Genomic DNA, 16,720 nt, shown 5'->3' on the forward strand with positions numbered 1-16,720 from the left:
GAAATGTGGTTAAAATATGGTTGAAGTAATGTCTGTTTTTGTTTCAATGTTGAAACAATGTTGAAACAACATTTAATGTTAAATAGTTCTGCAATTGTTAAAATTGTAATGTTGAATCAACATAATATCCTCAAACTTCTGCCTTTTGAATTAACATTTTACATTTCATTACCATACAATTTCAAAAAATGGTTAGATGGAGGGATGAAAAAGTGGTTTTACTTTCATTTGCAACAACTGCTTTTTAATTTGGCACCAATTCTTCACCATATCTGGGGGAATGTTCATGTTTTATTAGTTTTACTGTTGGGTTTTTGAGATTAAATGTTGAATCAGATTGGTAGTGGTGGGTAACATTCTTTATACTCAGCTTTACTAAAGGATTTTCTCATTTTAGTGAGCTATGGTTAATTAAAGGTTGAATTGCCAAAATCAACACCAAATGATTCAATGCTGATTCAATGTTGAAATGCCAGCTGGATGAAAATGAGTGAACATATCCAAATGTTCCAGACAAGAAGACATCACACAATCAGACCAAACAATCTGGACTTAGAACAAATGTTGACATCTCAAAAACTGCAGGACAAGTTATGCAATAAATATCCCAAAGTAAAATACAACCCCAAATTCAATAAAGTTGGAAAGTTGTGAGAAACATAAATAAAAACAGAATATGATGATTCGCAAATCCTTTTTAACCTGTATTCAACTGAATTCACAACAAAGAGAACATATTTAATGTTCGATCAGATAAAATTATTTTTAGCAAATTTGAATTTGGTGCTGCAACACGTTGTAAAGAAGTTGTACAGGATGATGTTTATCTCTGTGTTTCATCATCTTTTTTATTTAACACTCAATAAGAGTTTGTGAACTGAGGACACTGATAGCTGAACTTTGTAGGTGGAATTCTTTCTCATTCTTTCTTGATGTAGATCTTCAGCTGATCTACAGTCCGGGTCTCCGGCGTCGTATTTTGAGCTTCATGACGCTCCACAGGTTTTCAGTGGGAGACGGTTAAATAGTTCAGAAATAAAAAATCTGCTTTAATATTTTATTTTTGAGCCAATATTAAAAGCAAAAAAAAGAATCTCTTTCAAGTTACTAATTTGTGTTTTTATGAGTGTTACGGCATTTTTAGGCTGTAATGGTCATCTCTTTCTCTCTTTCTCTGGGAAGCAGGTTTAGAAATCCCAGTTTCAAACTAAATAGTCTATATCATGTTAATTGATGAAATCAGTTAATTCCGTTTTACACAATAGAGCTCTCAGGATTAGAGACACATTTTATTATTGAAGATTGTCAGCATTGCTGAAAGAAATGTTTTTTTTATTTAAAAACATTGTAAGTAAGATATAGGCGTACTATAATCAGTTTTGGACTGGATTTTTTGTTTTATTGTTAATGTCTGCACTGATATTTTAAAGACTGTACGATCATGAAAATATGAAAAGTGTATGAACCCTGTAACCGCCTCAGACAGCCTGTCCAAAGCTGTGCACCTCAGTTTAGCAGTGCAGATATTTCCAGTTAAAGCTGAATTCATGCTTTTAAACACAAAAAAACGCTCTTATTTACCTTTTAAAAGGCCATTTAAATGCTTAATTATGGTTGTTCTGCTGTTTTCCTCGGGTTTTGAGTGATCAGCTGACTCTAAAGCGCTGACTCAGCTCTCGGTCGGTCCGGGTCTCAGTGGTGAGACAGCGTGCGGGTGGGGGCGGGGCTTTTAGAAAACTGAAACAATGGACTGTAACATTTTTCCAATATCGTGCAGCCCTAGCCCCGTCTCAACTTCATTGGAACATGTTGCAGCATCAAATTCAAAATGAGTGAATATTTGCAAAAAACAATAAAGTTTATCAGTCTGAACATTGTCTTTTTAGTGTTGGAACATGCCCAACTGTCTCACTGACTTCCACAAAATACAGGTTAGATAAAAGCCTCTTGTTTTGTAGTTTTATTTAATTTATTGTATTTCCCTTTATACCTGCAGTCAGCACGGTCCTTCTCAGTTTCTCACTAATGTTCTCTGAATACAGAGATATGCTGACAAGTAAAATAGCAAATGTTTTGGGCTTATTCTGATATTTAATTTTACTGTAGTAACTTTTATACATGTAGTTGCTTTTAAATTCACTTTGCATGCATATGTATGTGTAAATGTGTTTTTGAGGGTATTTTTCAAAAATAAATTTGTTTGGTTTATATTCTATAAAAAGTGGGGTGTGATTTAATGACCATGAGAAAATTTGAATCTCTGAGGCTTTGATGTTTCACTCACTGTGGGTCAGAGGTCACAGCTTCACCGCTGAACATTGGAGGAGGATCCATGGACGCGTCACTCTTCAGAGACACTCCACTGGGTTCTGGAGAAGCTCCTCTCTGGGTTTCAGTTCTGTTAACATTAAACACAGTGAAACTCCAACACACAGCACATCTTTAATAAAGATCAGGAACTGAAGAGCTTCACTCTCAGAACAGAACAGTAGTTTAGTGCAGTGATGTACCGAGACCCAGAGCTTCCTCCTCCACTGCTGAACTCTGGAGGATGATGCATGGACCGGTCACTCTTCATAGACACTCCACTGGGGGCTGGAGATGCTCCTCTCTTCTTCCTGTAAACAGATCTTCATGATGATCCATGATGAGAGTAAAGTGTGGAGTAAACTCATTCACAGGTTCCACACTAACTTTTTCATAACTGTTCCAGAAGCTTCCCAAAGCTTTCTGAAAATCCCTCGTCCAATAAACACACATCATTTTATTCTTTATCAAAACTGCTGCACAAATCTGTAACTTCATAAAGTCATCCTCCATCATGTCTGCATTATATTGAGGATGTGTTTTATATGTATTTATGACCAGCCATCCCATTAATTCAAATTAATACAGTATTATTACTTAAAACAATAATAATGAATAATATTACAAGTGCTCTTCAAGAGTTCAGTGGTTTTATTTGGTAATGCTTAGATTTGTTTTATTTCTGGTCTGTTTACAACCAAATATTTTCAACAAATTCCTGCAGTAATATCATTTTAAATGAAACATGATTAATAATATAATATGGAAAGTTGTTTCCTCTGATTTTCTTCTTTAATAAGACTTTAAATTGTGATCTATACATGATTTAAATACACAGAACCGAGGTTCTCCTCTCCAGAACTACAACCCCCAGCATGCACCTGACAACATCACGTGTTCAGAACTAGCCAATCGCTGCACTTTCTCACGCTCCTCATCTCCGGAATTTTAGAACTGAGTTCAGCTGTTAGTAATTTGTACGTGTATATAAACCCATTTGTTCGTATTATTTTTCTTTAAGTATTTCACTGTTGATCCAGCGACAGACTGAGCGTTTTCTTTCTGATTGTATTTCTGTAAATGTATCTTTTTTTCTCGTGTTGAACTTCGTCTCTTTTGCTCTGTTTTTACTGTGTTTTCTGGTGGTTTGGACTGTATTTCTGGATCAGGATTTCTCTTTTATTAGAGTTTATGTCTCTGATGTATGGGTTTATTCTTACTCTGGTTTTGAACACTGCTTGTATTACGACTACACGTTTTTTCTTTAGTATTAAAGCCTCATCTACTTTTTACCACACTGATCTGAGTTCAGTCTGTAGAGTTACAAATACTCTTGTGTTTATTTTCCATGTTCAGTTTCTCTGCAGTAAAAGCGAGCGCAGCTTTCTCCTCCAGCTCCGCTGTGCACACGGTTTATACTCTCACTAAAACTTTCACACAGATTCATCTTTCTTTCTCCAGCAAATATGTTACTTTTATATTGCTTACATCTGTTCACATGCTTGACATATTTTTATTTTATATATATCGTTATTAAGATCACTATCATTATAATTATTTTACACAAGCCTGATTTTCTGGTGATCCCCCCTACGTGCAGATTATTAAATTAGTTCATTTTAATGAATTCACCTGAATTACTTATATTTATATAATTATTTACCATATACTTTTTTATAAAGAATGAACTGATCAGTAGGGACTGAAAGTTCTGATTAAACTAAATATTAATTATATTTATAATAACTGAGCTAAAGATAACTGATGGAGAGGAATATTATTTAAACTATGTCAGGATTTCTGTATTAATCTGCAGGTGAGAGATTTTGTTTTTGCTAGTTTGTTAAATGATTTTCTATGTTTAAAAGCAGCACAGGGTTCTGACTCTGGTTCAGGAGAACCTCGGTTCTGTGTATTTAAATCAGTAAAATTTGTGGAACACAGGTCCAGGATCAGAGCTGCAACCATTAAAATATAAAAACTACTTTACTAATAAAATCTATCAGTTAATTTACTCACTTTAGGACAGAGGCTCCTCCTCCACTGCTGGAGTTCTGAGGATCCATCATTTACTCTTCTTCATTCACACACAGCTGGAACCCCTGAGAACAGATCAGCCATTACAATAAAACCACTATTCTTACAATAATAACATTATAATCAGAACTGCATTAAACAATTCCTGATAAACAAACAAAACCAACAAAAACAGGGAACATTTCATAACAGTGTGATTTAACCTCATTACAGATTAACTTAGATTACAGACATTTACTGATTTCTAATTATTATAATTTAATTATTACTAGTAATATAAAATAATAAAAACATTATTTAAGTATAATATAAAACAGCAGGATTAAAAACACTAACACTAATTATTTATATTAATAATTATTAAAATATTACTATTAATAGTATTAAATAAATGTTATTTAAGTATAATATAAAACAGCAGGATTAAAAACACTAACACTAATTATTTATATTAATAATTATTAAAATATTACTATTAATAGTATTAAATAAATGTTATTTAAGTATAATATAAAACAGCAGGATTAAAAACTCTAACACACCACGTGATCTTGAGCTCCGTTGCTCCCCCTGCTGGTTGAACAGCGCTACTGCATATAAACACGCCTTTATAGCAGCTCCGTGTTTTTATCTCCCCAACAGATCAAAGCCCACATTAAGCAGTAATGCGCTTTAAACAGCATAAACTACACTGTGATCAATAAATATCGATCTATATCTGCGCATTTCTCTTCAGTTTACAGCATTATTGATCTGTTACAGCTGATTGTTCTCCAGCCGGTCTGATCTAGACCAGGTCCAGGTCTGATCCAGGCCCGGTTCAGATCTCCATGCTGATCCTGGTTCTTCCAGTGGAATCGGACACTGAGCTGAGCTTAAAGAACCGGTTCTGGATCTGAGGAACCTTTAGAACCGGTTCTGACTTTAAGCTACACGGTTCTGTTCTACATTCTCTTCAGTTCTGTACTTACCGAGTCAATCCGGACTTCTGTTCTCTTCTAATGGAGGAAACTAAACTTACTTTCACTTTCTCCTTCTATGCGTCACATCCCGCCTACTCTCTCTCTCTCTCTCTCTCTCTCTCTCTCTATTCTCTCTCTCTCTCTCTATTCTCTCTCTCTCTCTCTCTCTCTCTATTCTCTCTCTCTCTCTCTCTCTCTCTCTCTCTCTCTCTCTCTCTCTCTCTCTCTCTCTCTCTCTCTATTCTCTCTCTCTCTCTCTCTCTCTCTCTCTCTATTCTCTCTCTCTCTCACTCTCTCTCTCTCTCTCTCTCTCTCTCTCTCTATTCTCTCTCTCTCTCACTCTCTCTCACAATTCTAAAACATTATACACTCGTACAAACGTTTCGCATTATTTAAAATGCACGTCATATGCATAAAAATGATTATCTATTAATCTCCTTATGTGTTAAAACATTTATTCATGTAAAATGTGCTGTTAAACCTGGCTTTCAATGAATGAGGTAAGCCCTCTGCTCCGAACACAAGAAGCTGGCTCTGAATCTGCTGATTTCTTTTAACCAATAAGCAGTGTTCCCTCAAAAAACGAAACAAATGGAGGGAAACTGTACTACATAAATACTAAACCCCTCTCAAAACCATTAGTCCACCATGGATACTGGAGAGTTTGTCTTGCTGGCTGTTGGAGCACTTTACCTCCTGGAGAAAGCGCAGTCACCGCTCTGCGTGGATCCATCAGACCCTGCTGTCCCGCACACAGCATGGAGAATTCCTTCGCCCTGTGCAGGAGCTGAGGCTGGATGATGACAGGTTCCAGCGGTACTTCAGACTGGACAGGAACCAGTTTCATTCCCTTCTTGCTAAAGTGGGTCCCCGAATTAGCCGAATGGACACAAATTACCGCAAGGCTATTTGTGCATCCCAACGCTTGGCTGTTTGCTTAAGGTAAGTGCAACTTATTTAATATAATATATTATAATATATACAAAATTAATAAACTTAATAATATAGGTAACACTTTATAATAAGGGTACATGTCATGACATTAATTCAGGCATTCATTAAGGATGAAGTCATGAGGAATTATACAGGAACAAATGAATGGGTTATGTATTAATAACTGTAAGGTTAAATTAGTCACCATTAACTAATGTCTGTATGAATTAATAAAGATAAATGGAATGAAGGCTTTATTCAGTACATGAATATACCAGGAATTAATGTGTTAATTAAGCCCATCCTGGGTGGGCTTAATGTGGGTTTTTTTTAGCACCACCCAGTCATATTTTTAAGAATGTTAACATTTTTAATCATTAATATAAGAAAATATATTTATAAGAACATAAACTTACATGTTTTAAGCTGTTGTTGAGTATACAATATACACCCACCTGCATGTCCATCCTGTCTTCTTTTCCAGAATGCTAGCTATCTATATCTATTACTACAGTACACATACTTACAGGTGAATGCCGCACAAAAATGTGGTGGTCATTTTAAGATCATTGCTTGGCAGAATTTAATACTGTTTTATTGTTATGTGATCTGTTGTGTCAAAAAAGCAACAAGCTACTTAAGGCGGTTACATTTTTTTCCGGAAAGGGGTGATAGGACACATGTAACCGCCTTAAGTAGCTTGTTGCTTTTTTGACACAACAGATCACATAACAATAAACATTAAAACAGTATTAAATTTTGCCAAGCAATGATATTGAAGTGACCACTACATTTTTGTGCGGCATTGAATAAAGCCTTCATTCCATTCATCTTCATTCATTCATACAGACATTAGTTAATGGTGATTAATTTAACCTTACAGTTATTAGTACATAACTCATGTGTTTGTTCCTGTATAATTCCTCATGACTTCATCCTTAATGAATGCCTGAATTAATGTCATGACATTATATATTATATATAACTGTTTGAATAACAGTTTTAATATGCATTTAAACCATGCATTTTAACATTAATATTTTTACAGATTTCTTGCAACTGGAGACTCTTTTCGCACAATAGCTTACAGCTATCGTATTGGATTCAGTACTGTGGCCTGCATAGTTGCGGATGTGTCCAGGGCTATTTGGGCCTCTTTGGTGGAGGAGTACATGCCAGTTCCCACCACTGATGACTGGAGAGCTATTGCAGCAGACTTCCTCCATCGTTGGAACTTTCCAAACTGTGTGGGATCCATTGATGAAAAGCATGTGGTGATCCAGGCTCCTGATAATTCCGGGTCCTTTTTCCACAACTATAAGGGGACCTTTTCTATCGTCCTCTTGGCAGCTGTGGATGCCAAGTACTGCTTCCGGATTGTGGATGTTGGCGGCTATGGAGGAACCAGTGATGGAGGGATTCTGGACAATTCACCCTTTGGTCATGCTCTCAAAGATGGAACCCTTGGCCTTCCAGAAGATGCTGTGCTGACAGGAGCTGAGCACCTGGGACCTCAGCCACATGTGTTTGTTGGTGATGAGGCCTTTCCTTCTGCGGAGAGATCTAATGCAGCCCTTCTCAGGTTCCAACCTCTCTAGTAGGCAGAGAATCTTCAATTACAGGCTTTCGCGAGCGAGGCTGATTGTTGAGAACACCTTTGGTATCCTCACATCACAATGGCGCATGTACCGCCGCGTCGTTGGTATCAGCCCTGCCAACGTGGAAGCTTGTGTGAAGGCCACCTGTGTCCTTCATAACTTCATAAGGAGCACGACAAGGACAAGGAGGGAGCCTATGTCACTGAGTGGTGAGGGCGATGTTGCTGTCCTTCAAGATGCAACAAGATTGGGGAGCAACAACTCAACCCGGGAGGCAGTTTGTGTTAGGGAGACATATGCATCTTACTTCTCAACTGAGGGTGCAGTTCCCTGGCAACCTGCAGTTTGAACCAACAGACACAAAGGCTCTTTTAAGAGCCACAAACCACTCCAAAAGAGCAATAATTCCATTTACACACAGTAATAAGCATTAGTTCCTCCAAGTTCACTTAATAAAACTACACTGCAATATAAAGTATGTGTCATTGTATTATTGTCACCTCCAGTTGTAATTTAAAACATAATTTTATAACAAGAATATCTGAAATCACAGAGATTCATTTAAGTAACTTAGTTTATTAGTGTAGTAACAATTAGTATAGTATTAGTATAGTATAGGAACAATAACTTTGATTATTAACACAAATGTTGACAGTAATAAATTAACTAATTGCATTGAATGAACAAAAAACGAATTAATAACAAAAACAAAGACTTTTCCCTTGAAAAGTCCTTACATTTTTATATCAAAACTATATTAACTATATACAGTCATGTGAAAAAGTTTGGGCACCCCTATTAATCTTAATCATTTTTAGTTATAAATATTTGGGTGTTTGCAGCAGCCATTTCAGTTTGATATATCTAATAACTGATGGACACAGTAATATTTCAGGATTGAAATGAATTTATTGTACTAACAGAAAATGTGCAATATGCATTAAACCAAAATTTGACCGGTGCAAAAGTATGGGCACCCTTATCATTTTATTGATTTGAATACTCCTAACTACTTTTTACTGACTTACTGAAGCACAAAATTGGTTTGGTAACCTCATTGAGCTTTGAACTTCATAGCCAGGTGTATCCAATCAGGAGAAAAGGTATTTAAGGTGGCCAATTGCAAGTTGTTCTCCTATTTGAATCTCCTCTGAAGAGTGGCATCATGGGCTCATCAAAACAACTCTCAAATGATCTAAAAACAAAGATTGTTCAACATAGTTGTTCAGGGGAAGGATACAAAAAGTTGTCTCAGAGATTTAACCTGTCAGTTTCCACTGTGAGGAACATAGTAAGGAAATGGCTCTGGTCACTAGGTAGGACACTCAGCAATATTCGCCCGCCCAATCCGGACATGTGAGACTGGCAGATGCATACTGGGAATTGTATTGCTGAAGCTGAGTTTTTCCATTGGGTTGAATGGTAAATGGACTACAGAACATGTTTAACCCTCCTGACCCCTTTAAAAGTTTGAAGACCTATGGAAAATAAATAAAAGTGTTTTTTTTTTGTATAAACCTTATTCTGCCTGCCTTAATTAGTGTAAGCAACATATAACCCCCTGCAATAAACAAAAACTAAAACAAAATTAAATTGTTATGTTTTAATGTTATGTAAAACTGTTATTTCTAATATGTTGGTCTTTCAAAAGTAGTAAAGTAGTGAAACATAAAAAAAATAACATTTTTTAATAATTGTTATTTTGGATAATTATTATTTTGGATAATTATTATTTTGGATATTAATAGGATAATTAAACATGCACCGGATCAAATTGACCCAGGAACACCATTGCTGTTCCTGACAAATGAACATAACAGGAGGGTTAAGGCATGAAGCCACAGGAAAGTAAAGGACAAAATGCCAAATAATGAATGTGACCAATTTACAGATTCAAAAAGAAGCGACTATTTCATAAAATCAGTCTAACAGATCCACAGACATAAACAGATTCAAACTGTTCAGCTCTTTGTGAAGTCAGTTCCAAATCGGAACCACTAATAATAGATACTGAGTTTATAGCACTTACACAATTCTTTTTGGTAGATGCTACAGCAGACACTAAAATTTAAGGTATTGCCTACAATACTTTGCAGTATATTATCAAATTACACATTTAATTAATTTAATTACGCAGACATTAAAAAAAAACAGTGTATTTAATTTACTATTATTACTATTTTATTGTTTTGCTGCAATGTTTTACAATAAAAATGAATAAACAGTAAAGCATTCTCTGTATGTGATTTACACACAAATTAACATCAACAAAACAACTTTATATTTAATGTAAAACAACACAACCACAGCATAAACAGCTCAGCCAATAATCTTACATAGGGCAACACTCCACACACTGAACACACACACACACACACACCACACACACATACCTGGAATACCATAGAAACAACTTGCAACACCTCTGAAACCATCTAGGATATGATAATTTAAATTAGAGATTAAGATTTAACATTTTAATTCTGACAGAACCATTTGGACAGAACAGAGCATTTGGACTTGTTTTTTTACACTTCAGGGTCTAATGTTTTTACTTCTGTAACCTGTTGTCCCTTAGCTATTACTGACAGGTCCACTGGCAGCCTTTTGATTAGCTCATCAGCCTCTTCAGGTAAGAGCCCTGGGGGTACACTCAGCTCCTCCAGATCTCTTGTTAGGAGCACATTGCCATCATCAGACTCTGCCACTCCAACAACAGTGATTACTCTTCTTTCCTGTTTCTCTTCAGTTTCCTGTAGTAAAAAGTTTGAACATTAAAAATGGCGGGTATGTACTGGACAAACATACACATACAGTAAAAGACACATTTTTCAGTCCACAGTTATACCTTCCCTCATCCACAGTTATACCTTCCCTCATCCACAGTTATACCTTCCCTCATCCACAATTATACCTTCCCTCATCCACAATTATACCTTCCCTCATCCACAATTATACCTTCCCTCATCCACAGTTATACCTTCCCTCATCCACAGTTATACCTTCCCTCATCCACAGTTATACCTTCCCTCATCCACAGTTATACCTTCCCTCATCCACAGTTATACCTTCCCTCATCCACAGTTATACCTTCCCTCATCCACAACTATACCTTCCCTCATCCACAGTTATACCTTCCCTCATCCACAACTATACCTTCCCTCATCCACAGTTATACCTTCCCTCATCCACAGTTATACCTTCCCTCATCCACAGTTATACCTTCCCTCATCCACAGTTATACCTTCCCTCATCCACAGTTATACCTTCCCTCATCCACAGTTATACCTTCCCTCATCCACAGTTATACCTTCCCTCATCCACAATTATACCTTCCCTCATCCACAGTTATACCTTCCCTCATCTACAGTTATACCTTCCCTCATCCACAGTTATACCTTCCCTCATCCACAGTTATACCTTCCCTCATCCACAGTTATACCTTCCCTCATCCACAGTTATACCTTCCCTCATCTACAGTTATACCTTACCTCATCCACAGTTATACCTTCCCTCATCCACAATTATACCTTCCCTCATCCACAATTATACCTTCCCTCATCCACAGTTATACCTTCCCTCATCCACAGTTATACCTTCCCTCATCCACAGTTATACCTTCCCTCATCCACAATTATACCTTCCCTCATCCACAACTATACCTTCCCTCATCCACAGTTATACCTTCCCTCATCCAGTTATACCTTCCCTCATCTACAGTTATACCTTCCCTCATCCACAGTTACACCTTCCCTCATCCACAGTTATACCTTCCCTCATCCACAGTTATACCTTCCCTCATCCACAGTTACCTTCCCTCATCCACAGTTATACCTTCCCTCATCCACAGTTATACCTTCCCTCATCCAGTTATACCTTCCCTCATCCACAGTTATACCTTCCCTCATCCACAGTTATACCTTCCCTCATCCACAGTTATACCTTCCCTCATCCACAGTTATACCTTCCCTCATCCACAATCATACCTTCCCTCATCCACAGTTATACCTTCCCTCATCCACAGTTATACCTTCCCTCATCCACAGTTATACCTTCCCTCATCCACAATCATACCTTCCCTCATCCACAGTTATACCTTCCCTCATCCACAGTTATACCTTCCCTCATCCACAGTTATACCTTCCCTCATCCACAGTTATACCTTCCCTCATCCAGTTATACCTTCCCTCATCCACAGTTATACCTTCCCTCATCCACAGTTATACCTTCCCTCATCCACAGTTATACCTTCCCTCATCCACAGTTATACCTTCCCTCATCCACAATTATACCTTCCCTCATCCACAATTATACCTTCCCTCATCCACAGTTATACCTTCCCTCATCCACAATTATACCTTCCCTCATCCACAGTTATACCTTCCCTCATCCACAGTTATACCTTCCCTCATCCACAGTTATACCTTCCCTCATCCACAATTATACCTTCCCTCATCCACAGTTATACCTTCCCTCATCCACAATTATACCTTCCCTCATCCACAGTTATACCTTCCCTCATCCACAGTTATACCTTCCCTCATCCACAATTATACCTTCCCTCATCCACAATTATACCTTCCCTCATCCACAATTATACCTTCCCTCATCCAGATATACCTTCCCTCATCCACAGTTATACCTTCCCTCATCCACAATTATACCTTCCCTCATCCAGTTATACCTTCCCTCATCCACAATTATACCTTCCCTCATCCACAGTTATACCTTCCCTCATCCACAGTTATACCTTCCCTCATCCACAGTTATACCTTCCCTCATCCACAGTTATACCTTCCCTCATCCACAATTATACCTTCCCTCATCCACAGTTATACCTTCCCTCATCCACAGTTATACCTTCCCTCATCCACAGTTATACCTTCCCTCATCCACAGTTATACCTTCCCTCATCCACAGTTATACCTTCCCTCATCCACAGTTATCCCTTCCCTCATCCACAGTTATACCTTCCCTCATCCACAATTATACCTTCCCTCATCCACAGTTATACCTTCCCTCATCTACAGTTATCCCTTCCCTCATCCACAGTTATACCTTCCCTCATCTACAGTTATCCCTTCCCTCATCCACAATTATACCTTCCCTCATCCACAATTATACCTTCCCTCATCCACAGTTATACCTTCCCTCATCCACAGTTATACCTTCCCTCATCCACAGTTATACCTTCCCTCATCCACAGTTATACCTTCCCTCATCCACAGTTATACCTTCCCTCATCCACAGTTATCCCTTCCCTCATCCACAGTTATACCTTCCCTCATCCACAATTATACCTTCCCTCATCCACAGTTATACCTTCCCTCATCCACAGTTATACCTTCCCTCATCCACAGTTATACCTTCCCTCATCCACAATTATACCTTCCCTCATCCACAGTTATACCTTCCCTCATCCACAGTTATACCTTCCCTCATCCACAGTTATACCTTCCCTCATCCACAGTTATACCTTCCCTCATCCACAGTTATACCTTCCCTCATCCACAACTATACCTTCCCTCATCCACAGTTATACCTTCCCTCATCCACAATTATACCTTCCCTCATCCACAATTATACCTTCCCTCATCCACAGTTATACCTTCCCTCATCCACAATTATACCTTCCCTCATCCACAGTTATACCTTCCCTCATCCACAGTTATACCTTCCCTCATCCACAGTTATACCTTCCCTCATCCACAATTATACCTTCCCTCATCCACAATTATACCTTCCCTCATCCACAGTTATACCTTCCCTCATCCACAGTTATACCTTCCCTCATCCACAATTATACCTTCCCTCATCCACAATTATACCTTCCCTCATCCACAGTTATACCTTCCCTCATCCACAGTTATACCTTCCCTCATCCACAGTTATACCTTCCCTCATCCACAGTTATACCTTCCCTCATCCACAGTTATACCTTCCCTCATCCACAGTTATACCTTCCCTCATCCACAGTTATACCTTCCCTCATCCACAGTTATACCTTCCCTCATCCACAGTTATACCTTCCCTCATCCACAATTATACCTTCCCTCATCCACAGTTATACCTTCCCTCATCCACAGTTATACCTTCCCTCATCCACAACTATACCTTCCCTCATCCACAGTTATACCTTCCCTCATCCACAATTATACCTTCCCTCATCCACAATTATACCTTCCCTCATCCACAGTTATACCTTCCCTCATCCACAATTATACCTTCCCTCATCCACAGTTATACCTTCCCTCATCCACAGTTATACCTTCCCTCATCCACAATTATACCTTCCCTCATCCACAATTATACCTTCCCTCATCCACAGTTATACCTTCCCTCATCCACAGTTATACCTTCCCTCATCCACAGTTATACCTTCCCTCATCCACAATTATACCTTCCCTCATCCACAGTTATACCTTCCCTCATCCACAGTTATACCTTCCCTCATCCACAGTTATACCTTCCCTCATCCACAGTTATACCTTCCCTCATCCACAATTATACCTTCCCTCATCCACAGTTATACCTTCCCTCATCCACAGTTATACCTTCCCTCATCCACAGTTATACCTTCCCTCATCCACAGTTATACCTTCCCTCATCCACAGTTATACCTTCCCTCATCCACAGTTATACCTTCCCTCATCCACAATTATACCTTCCCTCATCCACAATTATACCTTCCCTCATCCACAATTATACCTTCCCTCATCCACAATTATACCTTCCCTCATCCACAGTTATACCTTCCCTCATCCACAGTTATACCTTCCCTCATCCACAGTTATACCTTCCCTCATCCACAATTATACCTTCCCTCATCCACAATTATACCTTCCCTCATCCACAGTTATACCTTCCCTCATCCACAGTTATACCTTCCCTCATCCACAGTTATACCTTCCCTCATCCACAATTATACCTTCCCTCATCCACAATTATACCTTCCCTCATCCACAGTTATACCTTCCCTCATCCACAACTATACCTTCCCTCATCCACAGTTATACCTTCCCTCATCCACAGTTATACCTTCCCTCATCCACAATTATACCTTCCCTCATCCACAGTTATACCTTCCCTCATCCACAGTTATACCTTCCCTCATCCACAGTTATACCTTCCCTCATCCACAGTTATACCTTCCCTCATCCACAGTTATACCTTCCCTCATCCACAGTTATACCTTCCCTCATCCACAATTATACCTTCCCTCATCCACAATTATACCTTCCCTCATCCACAGTTATACCTTCCCTCATCCACAACTATACCTTCCCTCATCCACAGTTATTATACCTTCCCTCATCCACAATTATACCTTCCCTCATCCACAGTTATACCTTCCCTCATCCACAGTTATACCTTCCCTCATCCACAATTATACCTTCCCTCATCCACAGTTATACCTTCCCTCATCCACAGTTATACCTTCCCTCATCCACAACTATACCTTCCCTCATCCACAATTATACCTTCCCTCATCCACAATTATACCTTCCCTCATCCACAGTTATACCTTCCCTCATCCACAGTTATACCTTCCCTCATCCACAATTATACCTTCCCTCATCCACAATTATACCTTCCCTCATCCACAGTTATCCCTTCCCTCATCCACAGTTATACCTTCCCTCATCCACAACTATACCTTCCCTCATCCACAATTATACCTTCCCTCATCCACAATTATACCTTCCCTCATCCACAGTTATACCTTCCCTCATCCACAGTTATACCTTCCCTCATCCACAGTTATACCTTCCCTCATCCACAGTTATACCTTCCCTCATCCACAGTTATACCTTCCCTCATCCACAGTTATACCTTCCCTCATCCACAGTTATACCTTCCCTCATCCACAGTTATACCTTCCCTCATCCACAGTTATACCTTCCCTCATCCACAGTTATACCTTCCCTCATCCACAACTATACCTTCCCTCATCCACAATTATACCTTCCCTCATCCACAGTTATACCTTCCCTCATCCACAATTATACCTTCCCTCATCCACAGTTATACCTTCCCTCATCCACAACTATACCTTCCCTCATCCACAATTATACCTTCCCTCATCCACAATTATACCTTCCCTCATCCACAGTTATACCTTCCCTCATCCACAATTATACCTTCCCTCATCCGACTAATTAAAAAAATAAGCTTTGTAACATGTAAGGAATATATATCTGTACATGACAAAGTTGGTTTGAAATGATTACTTTAACAATGATTGAGTTTAATGCATTTATTTGATAATTAATTTAATATAAAATTAATAAACTGACTAATTAAAAAAATAAGTCTTGTAACATGTAAGGAATATATATCTGTACATGATAAAGTTGGTTTCAAATAAATACTTTTAACGGTGATTGAGTTTAATGCATTTATTTGATCATTCATTTAACGTAAAATTAGTGAATTGACTAATTGAAAAAGTAAGCCTTGTAACATGTAAGGAAATTCTATTTTAAAATAAATTAACAGACTTATTAAAAATAAGCTTTGTAATATGTAAGGATCATGTATATGTACATGACAAAGTTGATTTGAGACTATTACATTCATTGATAACTGAGTTTAATGCATTTATTTGACTAATAAAGTTGTATAAAAAATAAATAATTTGACTATTTATTTTTAAGGCTTGTAATATGTAGGCAATATATGTTTGTATACGGTACTGTTAGTTTTGCCATCAAGGAATCACATTTAAGAGAGTTTAATAGTGTTTTTCGTTTTTTTGCTGTGGTCCGTAATTGTGCCACGGTCCCTAAGAGAGCAGCACGCTGTTGGGAAGAGAAGCGGGGTGAGAGCGCTATCGTTGCGGCTGTATTTTGTTAAATATGATGTAAAATATACAATCTTCAG

The 16,720-nt window shown here is 38.2% G+C and overlaps 1 protein-coding gene across 2 annotated transcripts in view; it reads right to left on the minus strand.

Moving 5' to 3' along the window:
* Window positions 1-5,299, minus strand: part of LOC125784808 (NLR family CARD domain-containing protein 3-like) — a 163,691-nt gene extending 158,392 nt beyond the window's left edge. For both annotated transcript variants that reach the window (XM_049468550.1, XM_049468553.1), the window contains exons 1-2: window positions 4,887-5,299; window positions 4,327-4,409 (exon numbers count right to left, since the gene is read on the minus strand). In XM_049468550.1, coding sequence (XP_049324507.1) covers window positions 4,327-4,376 — 50 coding nt within the window. In that variant the 5' untranslated portion in view covers window positions 4,377-4,409; window positions 4,887-5,299. The remainder of the gene's footprint in view (window positions 1-4,326; window positions 4,410-4,886) is intronic.
* Window positions 5,300-16,720: the final 11,421 nt, after the last annotated feature.

This window comes from Astyanax mexicanus, chromosome 1 (genome assembly GCF_023375975.1).
Source record: "Astyanax mexicanus isolate ESR-SI-001 chromosome 1, AstMex3_surface, whole genome shotgun sequence".
NCBI classification, from domain to species: domain Eukaryota; kingdom Metazoa; phylum Chordata; class Actinopteri; order Characiformes; family Acestrorhamphidae; genus Astyanax; species Astyanax mexicanus.